This window comes from Choloepus didactylus, chromosome 21 (assembly GCF_015220235.1).
Source record: "Choloepus didactylus isolate mChoDid1 chromosome 21, mChoDid1.pri, whole genome shotgun sequence".
NCBI classification, from domain to species: domain Eukaryota; kingdom Metazoa; phylum Chordata; class Mammalia; order Pilosa; family Megalonychidae; genus Choloepus; species Choloepus didactylus.
The window spans coordinates 2469779-2494870 of record NC_051327.1 but is presented as its reverse complement, the minus strand read 5'-3'; the positions used below and the strand labels follow the sequence as shown (position 1 = coordinate 2494870).

The following is a 25092-nucleotide window of genomic DNA, read 5'->3' as shown; positions in this document are numbered from 1 at the left end:
CTAAGGTTCCCAGAAAAAAAACATAAAATCTAGGTGTGGTCTGACTGGAAACAGTACTATCACCTCCCTGGATCTTGACTCTTCTTTTAAGGTAGCATAAAACCTCACGCATTTTTGGCAGCTTCATCAGCCTAAGTCAAAGTGAGCTCAAATGCCAGTAACGCACCCAAGACCTTTCACATATGTGCTACCGGGTAGCTCATTTTCCAAACCCAAAAATGAAATGTTAGTTTCTATTACAGTTCAGTTATTTAATTTTAATTAAAGATCTTCATGGTTCTGGATTCTGTATCTCAGAATATATGCTGTATGCATCAAGATAGTCACAAATTTAATTAATATAACTTCTAGATTCTCATCCAACTCAATGACAACAACATGTTGCAGACAGAATCAAGCATGAAACCTGTCATGTCACCAGACTACAGGACTAAAACAAGCAGTTCAGTAAAACACATGCATCAATGAATGGCAGGGTATTTGAGGCCAAAGAACTCCATAGTACCATATAGGTCACAAGGAACAGGCCATCATCTGCTTGCTTCTTGCTTTGAGCTTTGGCTATTTTGGGTAAGAGGGAGAGTAGTCAAGTGGGCACAGGTTTAGAAGCAGCACTTCACTATCACCATCTACCATTTCTGGACTACTTACTAAAGGCTAGTTTCTAAGCTATGCCTACAAACACCTCCTCATTTAATCCTGACAAAAACCATGCAGAGAATCCTAACTCTGCTATTTACCAGCACTGAACCCTAATATCTTAATTTTTAAAATCAAACAATAATGCCTCTTTCACAGGACTGTAGTGAAGAATAAATGAAAATAACTGTATATGAATTTGTAAATGAGCTGGCTCCACAGAAATAAATAATATTTTCATTATTATGATTAGTATCATTTTTTCTGAAGAAACAAGAATCAGACAGCTCTGCATTGCTCTTAAAGATTAGAAGACTACCAACAGTTAAAGTCAAACAAATGTAATGAGCTGGTGATGGGGTTACAAAGATTCCTTACAGTAGAATCACATACCAACAAAAGCACTTCCTGACCAGTCATATGAAATCTTCTACAATGTGAAATGTTTGTTTGTAGATGTATTGTTTGTTACCATCTAAGCCCAACCAACTGGAGGGAAGAAGCAACAGATGTTGGGTGACTGGTCAATTCCTCTAGGAAGTGCCAGAGTCCAGGGCTTTTGTAAAACAAGGCTTTCTAAACAGAAACAGATCACAATCAAATGAAACAAAGATCTCTCGATGTGCTCCACTGCAAAATTGTTTGTTAAACATAAAAGGCCATTTGAGGAACAGCCAATGACCAACTAATTAGGAAAGCAAACAAGAATATTTTTGAAGGAAGAAACAACAGAGGACAGAACTTTTAATTACTCAATTTTGAATGATTTCTTTTCCACCACTATATATAAAAGGTTTTGTTTTGCTTTGGTTTGGGTTTTTTTGGCAGAAACTGTGAGGCCATTGTTTTCTAGAGCCTTTACTACAGGAAACAGCTGTGCAAACTACACAAACAGAACACAGTACCCTATTTAATAGTCCCGTTATTGTGACAAGTAAACAGATGGGGACAGGAAAGATCCATCACACCATACACTAATAACAAAGCAAAAGTGGCAGAATCAAACTAAAAACTTTAAGCCACACAAAGAAAAACATAAAACAACTAATTCAGGACAAGCAACTGTACCTATTTCATCTATATCTCAAGTGATATCTCCATGTTTGTACAGATCAGGTCCTTTCTACATGGGTCACCAAACACGTAAATGATTCACTTTACACAGTATCTGATACCTGATATACAGTCAACAACTATAACTTCAAAATACAAGTTTCCTACAATTGTTATTGTTCAAATACCGTGCCCACCCAAACTGAACTTATCCACTCACCTCCAAAAGTTTTCCATTCTGTGCTTCCAGTCTTAAAGAGTGCCACCACAACATATCCTTTTCCAAAACCTCAAAGTTGTTTTCATCTCCTCCTTTTTCTTCAGCCTTCACACACCCATAAAGCTGTCATATACTGTCAACTCTGCTTCATATACATTTTGTATATGACCAAAAGTCAAGAGAAAGTACCAAGACATCAGAGAAAGGAAAGAAATACACTGAATCCAGCCCAATTCACTTCAGGGTATATGACTCTCCTCTACAATATCATCTGAGACCGCTTAAACTCACCCAACAACAGGGGAAAATACTATTACATGAGGCAGCCCATTCATTTTCAGATAATTTGCTCATAACATTCTATATATTGAGGCCCACTACTCCCTTCTCCAATATCTTCCTTCCTCTCTCAAACCTTAAGGCCCAAGAGTAGTCTCAGTCCTTGAGTGAGATCTGACCCAAAAGAACTGGCCCATCATAAGCACATCTACGTTTATAACTGAGACTGGTCTGCAAACTGTCCTCTGTTGGGACATCTTTAGCTTAACCAATACATTGTGCACCTACTACAAGCCAGATGCTGAGATTCAATGCTGAATAAGACATAAACCCTACCCTCAAGGGATTTACAGTGGAACAAATCAGACAGACATGGATAAGTTTAGGAAACAGAATCCTATTGCCCCCAAGTGAATTTTTCCATGCTTTTAAACAGGTCATACAATATGGGGATTACCAGATCCTTGCAAAAATGTAGGAATAAATCCATCCAGTCCTGTTATCCTTTGGGGGCAGTTAGTAACATTGCCTTCCTGGTTTTCCTCTAACCTCTCTGACTGCCCATTCAATAGGTCCTCTCCCTCCTCCTATCCTCTTTCTGATGTCCCCCAAGAGAAGAAGCCTTGGGCTTCTGACCTTCTCTACCCACTTACTATGCTCCTGGCTTCAATTATCACCTCTATGTCACTGAAGACAAGCTGATACAGCTAATCCTAAACTGTACGATATTTTCAACTGTCTACAAGAGTCCCCCTCTTACTTAACCCATAACCCCTAACCCAACATGTTCAAATTAAATGCAGGATCTTCTCTGCCTCTGGCACTCTACCAACCACTTCCCCTTTCCAACTATTCAGTTTTTATCAAACAGCCCCATCATTTCCCTATCGCCCAGGCCTGAAACCACAGTGCTGCCTCTACCACTCCTAACACTTTGAATCTCCTTAATAATCTGCCACGTCTTCCAAAATGTCTATTAGATTCACCCTTTCTTCCACCTTTTCCTTACTTCATTCCTGTGATAGCGCTCTCCCTGCATTTACTCTCTGTCTGATTCACTTCTGCTCAGCATCAGATCCATTTTTCTAAAACATCGTTTTCATCATATCAGTCTCTACACAGCTCAAGAAGGCTCAATTGGATCATTACTGATTGCAGACTCAAGGCCAAAATGATTTACAGACTTTCAAGGCGATCCTTGCTCCTTCTCCTCTCCACACCCTCCTCACCCCCATTTACCTTCAAATCTCTCCAAGTCAGTGAAAGTTTTTGACCATGGTGATTTTGACCCCCAAGGGATATTTTGTAATATCTGAAGACAACCTTTCTTGTCACATCTGATGGGGAGGTTGCAGGAAGAGGGGTGCTGCCATGTAGTAGGTAGATGCCAGGATGCTGCTAAACATCTTACAATGCTCAAAACAGACTGTACAACAAATTATTATCTGAACTGAAATGACAATAGAGTCACAGTTGAAAAACCCTGCTCTACATCGAGTCCCCACGGCAGACAGTCCAGGAACCTCCCTGACCCCAGACCATGCCATCATCCTTATGCCTTTGCTCGGAATATTTTCCCAACAGAGGCTGGAATGATGCCTCTCCTCCCTTAGTTATCCAAACTTTATTTACCTTCAAATCCCATTCAAAGTCTGTATCTCATGGTTTTAAATACCATCTACAGGCTGATGATTCAAAATAGTTTATCTCCAGCCAATACCAATCTACTGAACTCCAGACTGCCCTTATCCAACTGCCCACCAGACATCTTTTGAATATCCTACTTAATACATCTGAACTTGAACTCCTAATTGACCCAAATTTCTCCTCCCCTAATAAATATATAGCATGAGCAATCATCCAGTTGTTCAAACTAGACACCTGGGAGTTATTCTTAATGTTTCCTTCTGCCTCAGCACCTTCCCCCAAATCAATCCATTAGCAAGTCCTGTCCATTCTACCTCCCAGATATATCTCGAGTCCATCCACCAACATTCTTACCTGATCTATCGCAAAAGCCTCCTAGCTGGTCTCCCTGCTTCCATTCTACTCTCCATGTAGCACCCAGAATGACCATTTTATATTTTAATGTGATCATGACAGAATTCTGCTTAAAACTTGCAACAGCTCTTACTGCTCTTAGAATAAAATCCAATCTCCTAATCTCGTCCTACAAGGCCCTGTATGGACCAGCCTCTATCTACCTGGCCCCTGCTTCTCTCTCCAGCCTCATCTGTCCCACTCTCCTCCTAGCTCTCTAGGCTACAAACAAGGCCTTTCAGGCCTTCAAATGTTCCCCTAGCTCTTTGCCACAACAGGGCCTCTCACATATGTAGTGGGTTGAATGCTGGCTCCCAAAAAGATATGTCCATGCCGTAATCCCCAGAACCTGTGACTGTGACATTATTTGGAAAAGGGTCTTTGCACATGCAGTTTAGTTAAAGATCTTGAGATGAGGCCACCCTGGATTATGTGAGTGGGCCCTAAATCCAACACTTTGTATCTCCTAACACTTTGAATCTCCTGAATAATCTGTAAGGGACACAAAGGGGAGGAGGGGCAAGATGGCGGCATAGAGAGGAGTGGAGTTTAGTTAGTCCCCTGGAACAACTAATAAACAACAGGAACAACTAGTAAATGATCTGGAATAACTAATGGGGGACAACCATGACTGTCTACACTTTGCGCGCCAGCCTGGATTGGGTGAAGTGGCTGAGATTGCAGCATAAAATCTGTAAACAGAAACTGTAGAATGGCACCAGGGGTCCCCTCCCCTCCCCCCCCCCCCCCAGTAGGCAGAGCTGCAAAACCTTGCTGTGGGAGAGACCAGCAGTCCTGGAGTGAGTGAATATAGCTCAGCCCAGCTCCAACTGGGGTTTTAATTAGCAAACATGGACTGGTGAATACAAGCTACAAACATAGACAACCTCCTAACAAGGAGACAGCGGCTTTTAGTGATGACTGACCTTAAAGAGCCAGAAAACTCCTTTATCCTGGGAAAGAGAGCCCAGATGACCAAGTACTATCTTTGGTCGATGGGCAAAACTGGGAGGCCATGGACTGGCTCTGAAAGGAGGCTTTCTGTCCCTTTTTCTCTCAACCTGAGTGGCTCAGTGGAGAGAGCCTCAGGCATTTTCAGTTCGCAGCACGCTGACCCAGACACGGGTGGAGAGAACAGTCAGAGAAACAAAGAACAATTCAAATGCAGAAGATAACTCCCTTGAGGGTGTATCTTCCCCAAGAGGAAAGAGGTGAGGCCCAGCTCTACTGCCGCCTTCCCTTCAGAACTCAGACCCCAGAGCCTGGGGAAAAACAGCCAAAACAGGAACTAAAGGGACTGTACCTCCTACGCCAGTCTGAAGTGACACGTTGATGGGCACCACCTACTTGGCAGGTTAGGAAAAGCACAGTGGCTAGAGACCTCACAGGAACGTCTGTCAATCTCTAAGACACACCTGCAGGGAGACTAAAACTAAATATAACTGCATTCTGAGATCTGAACCTGATCTGGTCTGGGAAAATCTGTTGGGGTAACCGGGGAAGTTGGATGCCTAGACAACAGAGGACTACAAACTACACTGGGAAGGGCAGAGATATGGCCCAGTCAAAGAAACAAACTTACACCTAAATCAACATACAGTTGAGATACTGTTTCACTTTAATGAAACAATCAATTAAAGATTTTCAAAGAACTATGCTAAATCAAATCAAAAACCAAATCAACTATTTCAGAGAAGATATGGCAAAAGAGATGAAGGACATAAAGAAAACACTGGGCAAACATAAGGTAGAAACTGAAACTTTGAAAAACCAACCAGCAGAATCTATGGAAATGAAAGGCACAACACGAGATGAAAAACACAAGGAGACATACAACAGCAGATATCAAGAGGCAGAAGAAAACACTCAGGAATTGGAGAACAAGACACCCAAAATCCTACACACAAAAGAAGAGAGAAGGAAAATAATGGAAAAATATGAGCAAAATCTCAGGAAACTGAATGAAACGTGAAGCGCATGAAAGTACGTGTCATGGGTGTCCCAGAAGGAGAAGAGAAGGGAAAGGGGGCAGAAGCAATAAACAGAGGAAATAATCACTGGAAATTTCCCGTCTCCTATGAAAGACATAAAATTACAGATCCGAGAAGCGCAGTGTACCCCAAACAGAATAGATCTAAATAGACTTATGCCAAGACACTTAATAATCAGATTATCAAACGTCCAAGACAGAGACTTCTGGAAGCAGCAAGAGAAAAGATCCATCACATACAAAGGAAGTTTGATAAGACTATGTGCAGACTTCTCAGTAGAAACCATGGGGGCAAGAAGGATGTAGTGTGATATATTTAAGATACTGAAAGAGAAAAACTGCCAACCAAGAATCCTATATCCAGCAAAACTATCCTTCAAATATGAGGGAGAGCTTAAAATATTCTCTGACAAACAACGATAGAGTTTGTGAACAAGATACCTGCTCTACAGGAAATACTAAAGGGAGCACTACAGACCAAAAGGAAAAGACAGGAGTGAGAGGTTTGGAACACAATTTTGGGTGATGGTAGCACAGCAATGTAAGTACACTGAAGAAAGATGACTGTGAGTATGGTTGAAAGGGGAAGGTTAGGAGCATGTGGGACACCAGAAGGAAAGAGGAAAGATAAAGACTGGAACCGTATAACGCAGTGAAACCTAGGGTGCACAACAATTGTGATAAAATGTACAAATACGTTTTTAAATGAGGGAGAACAAATGAATGTCAACCTTGTAAGGTGTTAAAAATGGGGTGGTATTGGGGAAAAAAATAACAATCAATGCAAACTAAAGGCTATAGTTAACAGAAACATTGTATTATGCTTCTTTTAATGTAACAAAGGCAATATACCAAAGCTAAATGCCTATAAGAGGGGGACAGGAGGGAGGGGTATGGGACTCTTAGCATTGGTGATGTTGTCTGACTCTATTTTTACTTTAGTTTAACTCTCTTTCTTTTTGTTGCTTTTTAGCCATCTTTTTTTTTTTCTATCTTTTGTCTCTCTACCATCTTTGACTCTTCTTCCTTCTTTGTGAAAGAAATAGAGATGTCCTTATATAGATAGTGGTGATGGTGTTAAATGCATAAATACGTGATTATACAGGGAACCATAGATTGTTTACTTAGGACGGAATGTATGATGTGTGAATAAAACCATCTTAAAAAAAAAACGGGTTGATGAAGACCTTGAGGGCACTATATTGAATGAAATAAGCCAGACACATAAGAACAAATATTGTATGGTCTCACTGATATGAACTAATTAGAATACGCAAACTCATAGACATGAAATATAAGTTACCAGGATATAGAACAAGGCTAAAGAACGGGGAGCAATTGCTTATTATGAGCAGAATGTTTAATAGGTTGACTTAAATGTTTGGCAATGGACAGAGCTAACAGTAGCACATTATTATGAGAATAACTAACAGTGCTGTACGGTGTGTGAATGCGGTGAAAAGGAGAAGCTTAGACTCGCGTATGTCACCAAAAGGAAAGTTGGAAGTTAAAATATGGGAATGTATAAAACAGGGAATCTTGTGGTGGACAATGTCCATGATTAACCACAAATATTAGAAAACTCTTTCATGAAATAGAACAAATGACACTATAACTAGAAGTTAATAATAGAGGGGTATATGGGGAAAATATGCCTATTGCAAACTATGTACCATAGTTAGCAGTATTTTAACATTCTTTCATCAACAGTAACAAATGTACTATACCAATACTATGAGTCAATAATTGAGGGGGGTGGTTACAGGTATGGGAAGATTTGAATTTTCTTTTTTTTTTTTTTTTTTGGTCTTTATTTCTTTTTTGGAGTAATGAAAATGTCCTAAAAATTGAAAAAAAATAAATAAATTGTGGTGATGGATGCACAGCTGTATGATGGTACCATGGGTAACTGATTATGCACTTTGGATTTCTGAACAATTGTATGGTATGTGAATAATCTCGATAAAATTAAATTAAAAAAAAGACACACAAGAGAGAGGAACACAGAAAGAGGGCCACGTGAAGACAGGATCAGAGATAGGAGTGATATACCCCAAGTCAAGGAATGCCAACAGCCGCTAGAAGCTGGAAAAGACAAGGAATGGAATCTCCCCTAGAGTCTCCAGGAATGCCACCTTGTCAACACCTTGATTTTGGACTTCTAGCCCCCAGAATTGTGTTGTTTAACCCACCAAATTTATGATAATTTGGTACAGTAGCTCTGGGAAACTAATACAGCATGTTATTCCCCATCTGGCTAAACCAGCTGCTCACTTTCATACAGTTTATCATCTTTTCCTTCTTATCTCTTAAAATTTTTAATTTCCTACTTATCAGTTTTTATTGGTTAATATCTGTCTCCACCACAATAAAAATTTCATGAGGGAAGGAGCACATGGCCTGTTCTGTTCTATTTTCGATGACCAGCACAGCATCTGCCATGGAGTTAGGTCAGTAAATTTACAGAAGCTCAATTGCAGACCATGAACGAATGAGAGAAAGGATCTTCTACTTACACTTCAGCTCACAGTGATCTCACCATTCTCTGCACTCCCACTGAACTTTCCTAATCCAGTTTGAAGTAGCTTCCCTATGAGCAGGTAAGTTCACTGAAGGCAAGAACTCTGTCCTAAAATCTTCATACTTAATCCTCTATTCCCAACCTTTCACCTTAACTAGCCCCTTTATATACATTAAGAATTCAGTAAATGTGGTTTTAAGTAGGCACACATAAGAGTTCTGTAACTGACCTGCGTACTTTCATTCCCCAGCTAGTCCTCTTGGACAATTTCTTAACTCTTCTTTTGATTCCCCTCATCACCTGACAAGAAGCTTATACATCAGTAAAGGTTAAACACTCACTGGAGAGAGAGCCGCATGTTTAAAGAGTGGAAATAGGCATACATAGATGAAACAAAACTGAACTACCTGAAAGAATATTAAGTTTGGAAAATGAAGAACAAAGATAGATACTAGTAAAAGGAGCACAACATAAGGAGTGAAGCTAGGCCCTAGCATGCACCATGGATGGGTCAGAAAATCTTGTCTTACACAACCTTTCACAGAAGCAATCTCGCAAGGTATAGCAACATTTTAAATACACATTCCCTTTGACTCAGCAATGCCACTTCTAAGACTCATTCTTTTGAAAAGAATTGATGTATGTTGAAAAACATATACTACCTAATATCCATCAATAGGGTTCTAAACAGGTGTTAAAAAGGATAAGGTAGACTTGAATGTATCACAAACAAACAAACAAACAAAAAAGCTATGCTACCCAAAATATATTTTAAGGTTGGAAGTAAAGGGATGGGGGCAAGCAAGTTATAGAACTATATGCAGGGAGCAACGTCATCAACATGGCAACATAAACAACTACTGAAAATTCCTCTCCAGAGATTCAATGAAGAAAAGGACAATTCTGAACTGTTTGAAACTCTGGAGGAGAAGCATATAGACTGGAGAATGACCCTGCAGATGCCGAATTTAAGAAAGAGAAGAAATATCTGGTAGGAATCTTCCAACCTAGACCAGCCAGTCCCCTCCCTTCAGTGTGGGGAAGGCACAGAATCAGCAGACAGGACCCCTCCCACCAGGGACACAGATTTTAAAATCTCTCACAACCATGAGACATACCCCCATGGTTTCAACCCAGGGGACAGGGGAGGACATTTCAAGGCCTAGGTCAGTGAGGGACAAGGAGACTGAGAAAACATGGACAGAGACTGCATTTCCAGCCCTGGGTCTGAAAACCCTTCCCCCATCCTTCAGGGAAGCAGCAGCTGTTGGCCATTTCCTTGCCTTGGGGGTGGCTGGATTACTGAGTCAACTGAGGGAGTACTCTGCCACAGGTGTAGCCCCACATCGAACCAGAATTTGTCTGGCAAGGTGAAGGCATAGGAATCCCGCAGTTTCAGCTCACTTTTTTAGATGCAGCTTGTGCTGGGAGGCAAAGCAGCCTCTGAGTTAAGTTACCAAAAAGCACCATCTGCTGGACAGACCAAAAGTGCAAGGGAATAGAAACACTTTTAAAAGATGCTCCAGACTTTTTATTAATACCACAGGAGCTGGTATACACACTGCACAAAATTCGGGATTGGCTGAGAAATATGGACAACACAACTGTCAAAGCAGGGCTCTAAAACAAACCCAGGTCTTGCCAACTGGCAGAAAGCACAGCACCACTGAAGCCAGCAGATCTATATTACCATAAACAGTGAAATTGCTGGGGTTCCCAGTGCCTACCTCCCATCACTGGGGCAGGCCACGGTGGGTACCTGATTTAGGGGAAGACTGGGGTCAGAGTCAATCTGACAACTGGCCAGCAAGAGAAATAAATATAGAGATCAAAGACAACAAACAAGAAAACCCAAGGCAAAAGAGAGAAAACAACCTTTGGAATACCTGCGGAATAAACTAATCAAGAAAATCAGATGACTAGACAGCAAAAAATCATGAACCACACCAGGAAAAATGAATATCTGGCCCAGTCAAAGGAACAAACTGATACCTCAACTGAGATTCAAGAGTTGAAACAACTAATTAAAGACGTTCAAACAAATCTTCTAAATCAAATCAATGAATTGAAAGAAAATGAGATAAAAAAAGATGAAGGATATAAAGAAGACACTGAGTGACCATAAGGAAGAATTTGTAAGCTTGAAAACACAAATGGTAGAATTTATGGGAATGAAAGACACAACAGAAGAGATGAAAAACACAATGGAGATATACAAGAGCAGACTTAGAGAGGTAGAAGACAGGATTACTGAACTAGAGGACAGGATGTCTGAAATCTTATACACAAAAGAACAGATAGGGAAAAGAATGGAAAACTAAAAGCAGGGGCTCAGGGGACTGCATGACAACAAGAAGCGCATGAACATTCATGTTATAGGTGTCGCAGAAGCAGAAGAGAAGGGAAAGGGGGCAGGAAGAATAATAGAGGGAATAATCAATGAAAATTTCCCAACTTTTATGAAAGACATAAAATTACACACCCAAGAAGTGCAGTACACCCCAAACAGAATTGATCCAAATAGATCTACTCCAAGACACTTACTAATCAGATTGCCAAATGTCAAAGACAAAGAGAGAATGCTGAAAGCAGCAAGAGAAAAGCAATCCATCACACACAAGGGATGCTCAATAAGACTATATGCGGATTTCTTAATAGAAACTATGGAGACGAGAAGGCAGTGGTATGATATAGTCAAGATACTGAAAGAGAAAACCTGCCAACCAAGAATCCTATAACCAGCAAAACTGGCCTTCAAAGATGAGGGAGAGTTTAAAATATTTATAGATAGACACTGAGACAGTTCATGAACAGGAGACCTCCTCTACAAGAAAATACTAAAGGGAGTACTACAGGCAGAAAGGAAAAGACAGGAGAGAGAGGTCTGGGGAAGAGTGTAGAAATGAAGATATCAGGAGAAAGAAAGAGGGTAAAGATCAGGCATTTGATGCTGAAGGAGTACAGAATGTTTAACTGGATTGATTGTACAGATCCAGAAATGGATAGCACAATACTGGGTGATGGTGGCACAATACTGTAAGTACACTGAACAAAGATGACTGTGAATACAGCTGAAAGAGGAAGATTAGGGGCATGTAGGTCACCAGAAGGAAAGATAGAAGATAACAACCGAGACGGTTTAACTTAGTGATACCTAGAGTGGTCAATGACTGTGATTAAATGTACAAATTTAAGAATGTTTTTACATAGGGGAAAACAAATGAATGTCAACTTTGCAAGGTGTTAAAAATGGGATGGTACTGGGGAAAAAATACAATCAATACAAACTACAGTCTATAGTTAGCAGTAACATTGTAATGCGCTTTCAGTAATTGTAACAAAGGCCATATACCAAAGCTAAATGTCTATAAGAGGGGGATATAAAGGGAGGGGTATGGGATTCCTGGTGTCGGTGTCGTTGTCAGACTTTTTTATTGTATTTTATTTTATTTTAATTTTATTTTTTCTTTTGTTGTTTTTCAGTCATTTCCTTCCTTTCTTTCTTTTTCTTTTTTCACCTCTTCCTCTTTCTTTGTGGAAGAAATGGAAACGTCCTCATATAGAGAGTGATGGTGAATGCAAAACTATGTGATTATACAGGGAACCACTGATTGTTTAACTATGAATAGGGTGTGAAATCTGATTGGTTTGTACAGGTTAGTGTGAAGCCTGTTACATCCCAGAGTAATTTGGGCAGAGAATAAAAATGTATTTGCAAAGTCCCCTTGAGGGACTGGGAGAAAATGCGGAAATATTAAACTTCCCCACCTGGGCAATTACTGATATTCTCACAACATTGGGGAGAAAACTGAGCCCTTGATCTTGGGGCTTGCCCTTATGAAGTTTGTTACTGCAAAGGAGAGGCTAGGCCTACTTATAATTGTGCCCAAAAGTCACCCTCAGAGAACCTCTTTTGCTGCTCAGATATGGCCTCTCTCTAAGCCAACTCTGCAGGTAAACTCACTGCCCTCCTACTACATGGGACATAACTCCCAGGGGCGTAAATCTCCCTGGCATTGTGGGACATGACTCACAGGGATGAGCTTGACCCTGGCATCATGGGATTGAGAAAGCCTTCTTGGACCAAAAGAGAAATAAAGTCTCAGTGGCTGAGAGATTTCAAATAGAGTCGAGAGGTAATCATGGAGGTTACTCTTACGCATTGTACAGATATCCCTTTTTAGTTTTTAGTGTATTGGAATAGCTGGAGGGAAATACCTGAAACTGTTGAACTGCAACCCAGTAGCTTTGATTCTTGAAGATGATTGCACAACTATTTAGCTACAGTGTGTGACCATGTGATAGTGAAAACCTTGTGGTAGCCATTCCCTTTATCCAGTATATGGACAGATGAATAGAAAAATGAGGACAATAAGTAAATGAATAATAGGGAGGGATGGGGGGTATGGGATGTTCTGGGTACTCTTTTTTACTTTAATTTTTTATTCTTTTTTTGTGTAGTAATTAAAATGTTCAAAAATTATTGTGGTGATGAATGCACAGCTATATAACGGTACTGTGAACAACTGATTGTACACTGCAGATGACTGTATGGTTTGTCAATATATCTCAATAAAATTGAATTTTTTTTAAAAAAAGAACTATATGTAGAGTATGAACCCATCAATGTACAATATGTATACCTGTGTTTATATGCATTTAAACATTCTGAAAGGGCTATTTTTAAAGACAGACTTCCAAAAGTCCCTAAGTCTGAGGAGCAATGGCACATACGGGAAGCTAGCTAAAGTTGACCTTATTTGCACTAAGATTCAGCACCATAATCTTGGTGGGAAAAAATACTACATGTTTCAGCACATACAGACTGCCTGTTTATGCTTTAAGTTGAAGTCTGTCATTTCAGGGGTTGTCTTGATAAGGCAGCCACAGAGCATAACTCAGTGTGTGCTCCAGCAAGGCAAGGGTGACAAAGAGTGGGCAGTAAGTGGAAGTCAGAATTTTGGTCTCAGCCTCTAGCCAGGTGAGCCTTGATTCCCTTGTACAGGAAGGCTGAGGATTACTTTAGTTCACAGTGAAGTCTCCTTCCAAGTCTAAAATTTCCTGCTTCTATCACCTCCTTTCTCCTTAAGAGATATGGAGCTCCACTCAAAATCAAGTAATAGCTACTCTAGTTCACAGTGAAGTCTCCTTCCAAGTCTAAAATTTCCTGCTTCTATCACCTTCTTTCTCCCTAAGAGATTTGGAGCTCCACTCAAAATCAAGTAACAGTGTTGACAGACAAGGGAACTGGCTAGGAAGAGACACACTTTCAATTTTATACTCTGTCACAAATCTAAATGTGACCTACAAAATTTCGTTCTTTTTCTACTTTCCAAATGGATTCAAGGGACACCCTCTTCATGGAAAGCACTGTGTAATATCAATATACTAAACAGCTTCATACAAACCAGGAAAATTTGTATCATGGGTCTGCTGCATAAAATCAGATGTCCCCAGCATGAGTCCATGAAAAAGGAAACCTAACCGCCTGATGACTCAGTTGTTTACCCCCATCACTTATACATGTTTTCTCCCATTGTAAACTGAAAATTTTCACTAATAAATAAGCACCACCAGGCATCAAAGTTCAAGGAAGGAAAAAAAAAAAATGGGAGAGAAAATTCTATTCATCAATTACTTTTTGTTCTACTGCAAATAAGGAAGGAATCCCCACATTCCTTTTATCAGCGGATCACCCTGTTCTTTGGGAACATACTTTAAAAACTGCTACTCTAAAACTTATCTTTTTTATTTGAAAGATGACTGTCCATCTTTTACTTATTGCAAAAGAGCACTGAGTTCTAGAAATCAGCATGCATCTGTAAGAACCTGAAGCTCCCATCCTATCAAATTTAAAGCAATACACTGATTTCTCCTTCAAAGATCATATTGAGCCTTCAGGCTTAAAAATTATTTATTTACTCTTATTGTTTTATGAAGAAAGGGTCCTGCCAGTAAAGTAAGAGAAAACTCACTTGAGGCTGAAAAGATTCAACACATTCCTCTAAGACAGTTTCTCACCCTCGGCCCTAACAACATTTTGGGCCAGATAATCCTTTGTAATGGGAGGTGGTCCTGTGCATTGTATGGCAATTAGCAGCATCCCTGACCTCTACCCACTAGAGCCCAGCAGCAGCCCCTCGCCCCCAGTAGTGACAACCAAGCAGTCTCCAGACATTGCCAAATGAACCTGTGAGGGGCAGGGAGGGGAATCACCCTGCTAGAGAACCACTACTCTAAATACATGAGAAAAGCATCAAGGTAAAAGGAGAAAAAGATATAAGTAACCGAAGAGACGTTTTCTGCATACTAAGTTTTTTCATTTCATTCTGAAATGAAAACTCAGCTTTAACAACCATCTAGCCCATCCAAGACCAAAAACTTTTTACCTGGCAAACTCCTAAAGCTCAAATCAATGTGGTTGGAGAGCAAGAAAGAGTTCTAATTAAAAAACTTACAAAGAAAGTTATTAGCAACCTAAGGAAGTTTTAAGACAATAAAAGCACATTCAAAGCTATACTAAGTGCCTTTCTAGACTTCCAGGCAAACTATCTCAAGTTAGCAAACAGGTTTTATCTCCTCTGCCAACTCCAATCAACAGGCAAAGGCTGCCTGGAGACCAGATTTGGGCAGGATTTGAAAGTTAAACTTAAGCTCATGAGAAGAGGATCTGCATCTGTGCCAGTTTGAATGTACTGTGTCCCCCAAATGCCATTATCTTTGATGTAATCTTGTGTGGGCAGACGTTATCAGTTTTGATTAGATTTCTTTGAGTGTTTCTTTGGAGATGTGCCCCACCCAGCTGTGGGTGATGACTCTGATTGGATATTTCCATGGAGGCATGGCCCCACCCATTTAGGGTGGGCCTTGATCAGTGGAGCCATATAAATGAGCTGACGGGCAGAAGGAACTCAGTGCTGCTGTGAGTGATGTTTTGAAGAGGAGCTACAGCCAAGAGGGACAAGTTGAAGACAGCACAGGAGCTGCAGATGAGAGACAGTCTGAAGACAGTCGCTGAAAGCAGACTCTTGCTCCAGAGAAGCTGAGAGAGGACAAATATCCCAAGTGCAACTAAGAGTGACATTTTTGAGGAACTGCAGCCTAGAGAGGAACATCCTGGGAGAAAGCTGTTTTGAAACCAGAACTTTGGAGCAAATGCCAACCACGTGCATACCCAGCTAAGAGAGGTTATCCGGACACCATTGGCCATCTTCCAGTGAAGGTACCCGATTGCTGATGTGTCACCTTGGACACTTTATGGCCTTAAGACTGTAACTGTAACCAAATAAACCCTCTTTTATAAAAGCCAATCCTTCTCTGGTGTTTTGCATTCCAGCAGCATTAGCAAACTAGAACAGCATCAAATACCTGATGTTGAAGAAAAACAAGTTAGGAGGCATGGGGACTGGTGTGCTTCAGAACCACTTCTTAGTGTTGGACTTTCCTTATGCTCAAAATATTTCTCATCAAATTTGGCTGCAATAAAACATTTTGGGGAAAAAATGCAATCAATCTTCCACAATGCACCCGAGGGTTACCTCATTAGAAGAAAAAAGAAAAAAATCTAATCCTATCACTCTCCTGGATAAAAATCAGCTAAGGACTCTCAATTTCCAGAGAATAAAGTCCAAAAAAGCAGAGTCTACAAAGTCCTTAACAATCCATCTATATCATATTTCTCCCAGGCTTTCTGCACCCCATCACTTTCCACTGCAACCAACCACTAAATATCACACTAGTCCCCCAAAACTATTGTGTCTTTTCCTGCCACTCCCACCTCTTCTCTACCTGACAAAGTTCTATCCATCCTTCAGAACATGGCTCAAAAGTCACCTTTTCTGTGATGCTTTAATTGTCCCTCAGAGCCTGCTGTTTAAAGTGCAGTCCTTGGACCAGCAGCACTGACATCACTTGAGAGTCTGTTAGAAACCCAAGGCCTGCTCCAGCCCTTCCAGATCTGGTTTCTAATCCCAGGTGAATTATATGCACATTAAAGTGTGAGAAGCCAGTCTTAGGGAATTTACCATTTCAGTCTTGTTTACATTTCTATCTCCCCTACTAGGTTTTAAGCTCTTCTGAGGCAGGTCCAGTGCCTTCCCCAAATGAATCACTGACATGGCAGCAAAGTGCCTGACATATGGTAGGAGAGACAGACACTGTTGGTAGGCTGCCTAAGAGCCAGCCCCAATCGCCTTCTCCTTCACTGATCGCCTCTATTAAGGTCAGAAAACCCAAGCTTACCCACCTTCCAACCTCCATGGCAACATGGTTATAGTCAATAAGACATCAGCAGAAAACTGTTGGTGGACTTCTGGAAGAACTTTTATTTACCTATTGACTACCTGCCTTGACAGGGTGGAATACCTGGTGCTGCAGCCGTCATCATCAGGCATCCATGAGGTGACACACTGAAAAAGGGGAAACACAGAAAGGGTCTGGGTCCTTCCCTGGCTCATTAAGCCACTGCACCACCCAGAAGCACCTACCTCCAGAACTCGTGTGAGCTAATTCAACATCTTCATAGCTTAAGGCACTGTCATTTTTCTCTTTCTAGAGCTGCACACTTTACTAACTGATAGTAAACCTTCAACAAACAGGATTCAGAATAAAATCCAAAGATTCAGAAGTTTACATTTTTTAAAAACAAGGCCTCTAAGAATCTGTTCAACTTTGCCAAAATACATCCATAAATCAGACTGAGCTCTTCTAGAATTACTGACCCACTTCTGTTCACAGCTTCTTAATGGATTAAAAAAAAAAAAAATAGTGAAAGCAATCTCTTAAAAAGCAGTGGAAATGTTCACATCTCCAGTAAATATGCTGGAGAAATTGATTTTCACATTTTGGAAGAGAATCTTAAACATTGGGTTCTAACCTTGAAAAGTTTGCAGTTGTTGTGGCTAATTTACAGGTAACTATAAGCATGATTCCTGGTGGTCAGTTGGCTGCCATTCTCCTCCTGCTCTTTTATTTTGAGATCTCTGACATGAATCTGAATTTTTTCCAGTCCCCATCCCCGTCAAGTATTCCCATTCAAATTTCCAAGTGATCAAACAGAAACCTTTTTTCCTTTTCAAGAAAAACAGGGTTAAGGCTTAACACCCCCACCCTGTAATATAAATAAAATATAAATACAACATATTATAAAGGAAGTACACCTTGGCCTACTGTTCCTCAGCAAAAAAGCAGGACCTTAACCAAGTGCAGACTGCTCGGCTAGACCACCATTTATCTTTAATCAAATTACCTAATTTTACTTATATATTTTAGAAGGAAACTGTATAGCATCAATGGAAAACCAGTACCATTTATCAGAAATAGAAGACAAATGTAAAAACAAACCCAATGTAAACCATAACAACTTTATTAAATTCTAGCTACCATTGCCTGCCAAAGCCTCTGGACTTGAAGTATGGGCTTGCATTGTCAAGCAAATGGTGTTGAAGACAAGCTAACACCAAGCTGAAACTTTCTCCTCAGCAAGACCAGGACAGAAAGAAAACAGAAAAGGAAGTAATGACCTCGCTGTGTGATTTCATTCCATTTAATACCATATCTGTGTCCCACCTAAGTATCCCTCATATAATCTCAAATCATCTCCCCCTTTTGCTTAGAATAAAAGCCCAATTCCTTATTGTAGCCTAAATGGCCCCAGCCTACCACTCAGTTCTGAGCTCTCTCCCTCTTACCACACCTCCAGCTATATACCTGCAAAAAGCAAATCTCCACCCAAAGACCATATCAAACAGCCCACCACCTGTTTTATATGACTCAAGAGCTACAATGGATTAGAGATGAATACTTGCAATCGATTTGATAAGAAACACTAATTTTGAACCCCAATTAAGCTTAATATTATCCTCCCTAAAACAAGGAATTCATTCTTCTCATTAGTACACCTGTATTACAAAATATTGTATGCAAATATCATATTTTAAATTTAGTCAATCAAAAATCTGTGGAAATGTGTGGTCTCTTGTTTTATAAGTACCTATAACATCGCCAATTTTGCACTTTGGCAAAGCCTTAAGTATTACTCTCCTGCCCTTTAAAGAAAAAGTTTGCCAATCCCAGAGCTGCACTCTTCCTCAAGTGCACCAAACTCATCCCCATCTTAGAGCCTTCCCACTTCATGTTCCACCAGTGGTTGGCCCTTTCTGTGTTCACTCAAGTTTCAGTTCAAATGTCACTCTGCTGAGAGGTCGCCAGACCCCCTGCCCCTTCCAATCTATAGTAGCCTGCCAGCACATCCACCACATCGTCAGGCTTTACTTTCTTCAAATCACTAACTGATATTTTCTCATTAACTTATTTAAGTTAATAATAATAATGGCAGCAAATAAACATGACACCAGACACAGTAGAAGCATTTTACATACTAGCTTGAACCCCATAATAGCGACGATCTGTAAATCAAAAAGGGGTTATAACTGGGTAATTTCAAAGGATTCAACCCATCAAATCAACTTGTCGGAAGCTCACAACACCCTGACGAGGTAGGTACCAGGCCAGGAAACTGTGGCACAGAGAGGTTGAGCAACTTTCCCGAAGTCACACTGTTTGTTAAGTGGCAGCACCGCAGTTTAAACACAGGCTCAACACTCCTGCCCCAAGAACGTAAGCTCGGTGAAGGCACTCGGCCTTGCTCACTCCCAGTGTCTCGCACGTAGTAAGCTGTCAATAAATACTCGTTGAATGAATGAACGCCTGTATGATTTGGGGCCCAGACCTCTCTGAACAACCAACGCCGAGGTCTGCCCGGGAGGAGAGGAAAGGAAGACGTAGGCACTCCTCGGGGGGGTGGTGCCGCCGGGCTCACCTTGAAGTCTCGGCTGTGCTGCGGGGTGTACTCCAGGGTCCAGAGGGCCCGCACCAGGTGTGCCAGCTGCTCGGTGACCTCGCCCCGGCCCTGCGCGCCGCGGTCCGCCGGCGGCTCGGGCTCGGGCTCCGGCCGCCCCGCCCGGTACTGGCCCAGCGCCAGGTACTCGGCGAACAGCTCAGTGTTGCTGAGGCACTGCAGCGTGGCGTTCATGAAGCACGTGTTGCCGTGGTTGCGGAGCCCCGCCACCCCCGGGACCGGCTCGGCGGCGCAGGCGGGCGGCGCGGGCGCGGCGGGCGCGGCGGGCGCGGCGGGCGGCGGTGGGCACGGCGGTGGCGCGGGCGCGGCGGCCGGCCCGGGCGGGAAGCAGCTGCGGAGGCCGCCGCGGTCGGGGGTGGCGCCCTCCGAGCTAAGGTGCGAGAGCGTGGAAAGCGTCTTGAGGACGCGGCTCATGAAGCTGCCCACAGAGCGCGCCGAGGAGGGCGAGGCGGGAGCAGCCGGCCCGGGCCCCGCGGGACTCCCTGCGCCGGCGCCCGCGCCCGCGCGGCCGCTCCGGAATAGCCGCTTGCTGAAGGAGCGCTTCTCCTTCCCGCCCGCCGCCGCCGCCACCGGCGGCCCGGGACTGGGCGCAGTTACCTTGGACATGGCAGCGGCCGCCGACGCTCATCACCGCGCCCGTCCGCTCGGCCAGCGGCCCCGCTACAGCAGCCGCAGCATCCCGCCGCGCCACGCCTCACGGGGCCGGGCGAACTTCACGCCCCACACACCTCAGAGCGCCGCCGAACAAGCCAGCAAGCGATCAGCGGCCGGCAGGCGGACGAGCGCGCGGGGGCGCGCGCGCTGTTCCCGCAGCTGGGCCGCTCACGTGACCCGCCTCCCGGCGCCGCCAATCCCGCGCTGACGCCGCCGCTGTCGCCATGTTGACTGTGGGAGCCGAGCTGCCTCTCCCGCCTGCTAGGGTGAATCGCGGCTCCGGGTGCGGTCCTGCTGCGTGAAGCCTGAGAAAGGGCCATGTCTAGTGTGGGCACGGTTCCGGCCCGGAGGAGGACGTTGAACTGGCACGGGTTGACCGACTCCCAGGGGGATTCTCGGTCTTTGCTAGTCTGCTGGCCAAGACCTTGGGAACTTGCAGGTATCAGGATGCCACCCCTTAGCAGACCCTGGAAGAGATGGTGGGCATGGCCCTGTCTGGTCCTGGGCAAGCAAGCCTTGCCCGGTTCCCGATCGCCTGCCGGTGCACGCCCTCACAGAGTCTTGCACGTTCCGACGGGGTTTGTCCTCCTGGCAGACACGCGGCCCCGGGACCGCCAGGGGTCACAGCGAGACGGTGACACCAGTATTACCTTCCTGTCCAGACCAGCCTGCAAAACCCCGCTAAGATCAACCATCGCTCATTCATTCATTCGTTCATTCATCCACTGAACAAATAGTCACTGGGCACCTGCCATGTGCCATGCATTGTGCTAGGCGCTGGGGACGCTACAAAGAATGAAACTGGCACGATTTCTGCCTGCCCTCCTGCAGCTTACACTCCTGTTGAATGCAGATAATAGCTGCTATGTTCCAAAAATTGTGCTAAGCATGCATTATCTCCTTTAATCTTTAATTCATCCCCTTTGAGATTGCTATGGCTCTTAACCCCATTTTACAGATTAGGAGTTGGAGAGGTTAAGTAATTTCTTAAGGCCACACAACTAAGAATTCAAACCCAAGTCTGATTCAAAGCTCTTAGACTTGACCTCTAAACCAGAGGTCCCAGACCCACAAATGTCACAGGAACCAGGCAGGTCAGATTAGTGAGTAAAGAATCCTAGGGTTCTCAGTCTTCATACCGACCTATTAATACTTCAAGTGACTTTGACTCTTAGTGTTGGGGAGAATATAAGAAACCATGGGCACTATGGCAAATTGAAAATCAATGTTTCTCTAAAGGGAGTGGCTGCCACTCAGCTCCAGCCCACTGTTCTCACACAGGAATGAGGACCTAAAGCTGTCAGATCATCTGATTTTTCAGGAAAATGTGGAAATCGTATTTTTAAACGTTGGTTCAATTAAAACAGAAAAAACAGTATAGAAACACACACACAGAAGTCCATCTGTGGGCTGCCACTGATTCATGGCCTCTTCTATGTATATTCTCCTTTTTTCTAACAGGAATAGCCTAAATCCTGATTACTGCAGAAGGGAGAAATCAGGGAAGGGAGAGACCTTCCCCTTTACAAAGCCTGAAGCTCATTCAAAGTAAATGACTTTTGTCTCCCACCCCATAGTAAACAGGGCCCTTATGGTGACGCCCCAGGGTGCTCTGCAGAGGCCTCCAAATCACTTCCACTTCCACCTACTAGAGAAAATATCCATTCCTCACAGGCACCTTGAGCTCATCTGGAAATTGGAAGAAAACAATCTGATAGTTAATATTAAAGTGTGAATGCAATGGCCCTCAACCTTTGCAGATAGGTTTGTGTTTTTCAAATACAAAAATCATGGGAGGGAAGAGGACAAAAAGTGAATAGCTTTTGGCGAAATTTTAGGCAGTTTGACACCATTTTATCACAATAGCCAGGCAGTATGTAAAAAGCTTGTTTGTTTGTTTGCTTTTAGGAGGTTGCAGGGACCTTGGGACTGTGGTCTCCCCTGATGTCAAGCCAACTTGGAAATTAGTCATTGAGGTTAACTTCTGCTGCTGCTTCTTTTTTCCCCCTCCTTCTCCATTTTAGATTCACATGTTCATTGTACCCCTCACTCTTGCTCAGAATCTTCTGCAAAAGGCTATCAACACCTAAGGCAGGGACTAGTGTTTGCTGACCATAAATGCTCATCTCTGACCATGGTTTTAATAAATATCTGGTTGAATGAATAAATCTGCTTTGGAGGGAAACTGAGCATCGCAAAAGCTTTTCATCCAGCGTGCTTTGTACTCTGAACCCACCTCTAATTTCAGCCACAGCTGGGATGGACAGTTCCATGCTTTGTGACATGCCAAGTTTGTCTCTCTGCTTTTCTGCCTGAGAGTTTTCTCCAAAGCCAGGAAACTCACTGGATGGAGTTGAGTTAACAACCCACCCCTCACTGCTGCCATCCAGGGGTGACCCTCAACCAGTGAAATAAGAGCCAGTGAACAAATGCTCCAGCTTCCCATCCTTTGGACGGACATCTGAACTCCAAGGTCCAGCAGAATTGAGTCTCAGTTGCCCTCCGTGATAATCATTTCAATAATGCACCCTTTTCTGGATTTTTCTCCTTTTCTGTCTCATGCTTTCCTATTCCCTCAATCCTGCTTCTAGGGATCACCCCCATGTAAGCTACCTTGCACCTAAGATCCTTGTCTTAGGCTCTGAGTTAGGGGGAACCCAAACTAAGACATTGAGCAACTTTAATGAGGCCTGGGAAATTCAAACCCAAAGCAGATCTATAATTAGTCTAGATCTGGTTTATACTGGCTGCCATAACCAATCCTTCTCCACCAATAGGCATATCCACATGACTGTCCTTCTGGCTGCCTTTCAGAGCATCATACCTTTATTCACATGTCTACCATAGAGTAGAGGCTAATAAAGTAGATGTTTTCTAGATTTATTAAATTGAGAATCCAAGACCAGTGGAAGTTTGCCTCCCTGCTTTTCTTCTTTGTACTGGAGCCTCAAATTGTACATGGCCCCACTGCTCAAGGCCCTTCTCTCCGGTCCAGGCAAACCACTTGGAATCAAGTTGCTGTCAAGTGCTTCAAAGAAATTAGGGCTGAGCCCATCACCACACACATGACTCCCTTGAGTTGAAAACCACCAGACAGGGTCAAGCAAGGGCTCGCCACATCCTTTGAGCACTACCCCTCCCCTCACCCAATACTATCTTGCATCTTCTGCCCTTCCCAACCAGCATGTAGCCGAAATCCAAGATACTACTGGTATTGCTATAGTTCAGAGTAATCCAGAAAGATGGCTTCTGTCACTCACCAGAGTCCAGTAAATAAAATTCTCTTCCAGCTTCCTTGTTTGGGGAATTGGTCCTTCAGTCCCCACTTACAATCTAGCATTACTCAACTTCTTATTCTTCCCTCCACACCCTCAGGCATTTTGATCCAGATATCCAGGCCTTTGCTCAAGCTGTTGCCTCTGCCACAAGCAACTTTCCTTGAATCGCTTTGCTCAGCTAACCCCTCCTGATCCTTAGAATCTTACCTTAGGTATACCCCACTCCAGGAATCTTCCCTTCTGCAGTCTGTCTTGGGCCCCCTCAGTCATGGCACTAATTTTACCATATTGGAACTCAGTTTACAGGTCTGTCACTTTCATTATAGCATATTGATTACTTGGCCACAGTATATCTAAAAAAAAAGTCTTAACTCCTTATGGGGGTCCCATGAGAACCACCTTCCCAATCTGGGCCCTCCCACCAATCCAGGTCACCCTAGGCCCCCAAAGCCATCCAACCACAGTTTGACCAGAACAGGCTTGGAAATGATTCCCTAGTTAGAGCCCTCAGGTGGTCATTCTTCTTCAAAACTCACCCCAAACAACATTCTGTAGTAGGTCTTCCATTGCCCCCCTCTGCACCCACCCTTGCCCACAAGCCAGGGAAATACAAATTAGAAACAACAGTGCAATGAATATTATCATAACCTCCACCTTGTCCACCCTTGCAACTATCACCTTAGGCTGAAACCTTGGATCAAGGGTCTGCACATTTCATGTTTTGACATCTATTGTCAAGCTGACCTCCAGAACGGTTTTATCCTGCCATGGGGGGATCTCAACAGTGGAAAGCTCACATTTCCCAATCCCAAAATTGTATTGAATTTTGCAGTCTTTTTCACATTGGCAAATTTGATGAACAAAAGATAACATATTAGTGTGTTTTTATTTGCTATTCCTTAGATAGGAGTGAGGGTGAATATCAGCTATCTAGCATCTAAATGTACTTCCTATTTGTAGGGAACACGAAGTTATACAGGACAACCCAAGCTACCTTTATGAAAACTCAGCAGGGGTGAGGAGCAGGTTTTCCCCTGTCCTCCACTGGAAGCTAGAGTCCAGAAAGGTGACCTAAGAAAGACTAATCAAATGTCCCACCTGGACCCTGGCTCTGGAAGTATTGTTACAAGATTAATTGGGGATAATGCAGCAAGTGATGACACTCTAGGTGCTATATGTTCAGCAGTGTAGCAGTGAGAGCCCAGTGGTAGCAGTGCCAGGAATGGTAACAGCAAGAGTACAGCTAGCTGCTCTAGTGGCAAGTTCTTACCTATGTCTGCTTTCCAAGGTTCCTGCCCAAGCCTGTTTCTCCAGCTCTTGTGTTTATTCTGTCAGCTAATTCCTGAATTTCTACAACTAACCAGTGTCAGGGTCTGTTGTTTGCAACAAAGAAAATGATTAATAAAACCTTTTTTATTTGCAATTTGTGTTTATTAGCAATTTGTAATTTTACCTGTGTAATTTACTTGCATACATCATTTGCAGATTTTTCTTTCAGAGTGTTCCTTTTACGAATGTTGGCTGATAAAAGTACTTTGTATATGAATTATATTATTCCTT

General features: G+C 42.9%; 1 protein-coding gene across 2 annotated transcripts in view; it reads right to left on the bottom strand.

The window, feature by feature from the left end:
* The window catches only part of USP31 (ubiquitin specific peptidase 31), a 146202-nt gene extending 125825 nt beyond the window's left edge, over nt 1-20377 (bottom strand). Inside the window, exon 1 of one of the 2 annotated variants that reach the window (XM_037814962.1) lies at nt 19562-20377. In XM_037814962.1, the coding sequence (XP_037670890.1) occupies nt 19562-20206 (645 nt within the window). In that variant the 5' untranslated portion in view covers nt 20207-20377. The remainder of the gene's footprint in view (nt 1-19561) is intronic. The other variant, XM_037814963.1, reaches the window with a different exon arrangement.
* Nucleotides 20378-25092: the final 4715 nt, after the last annotated feature.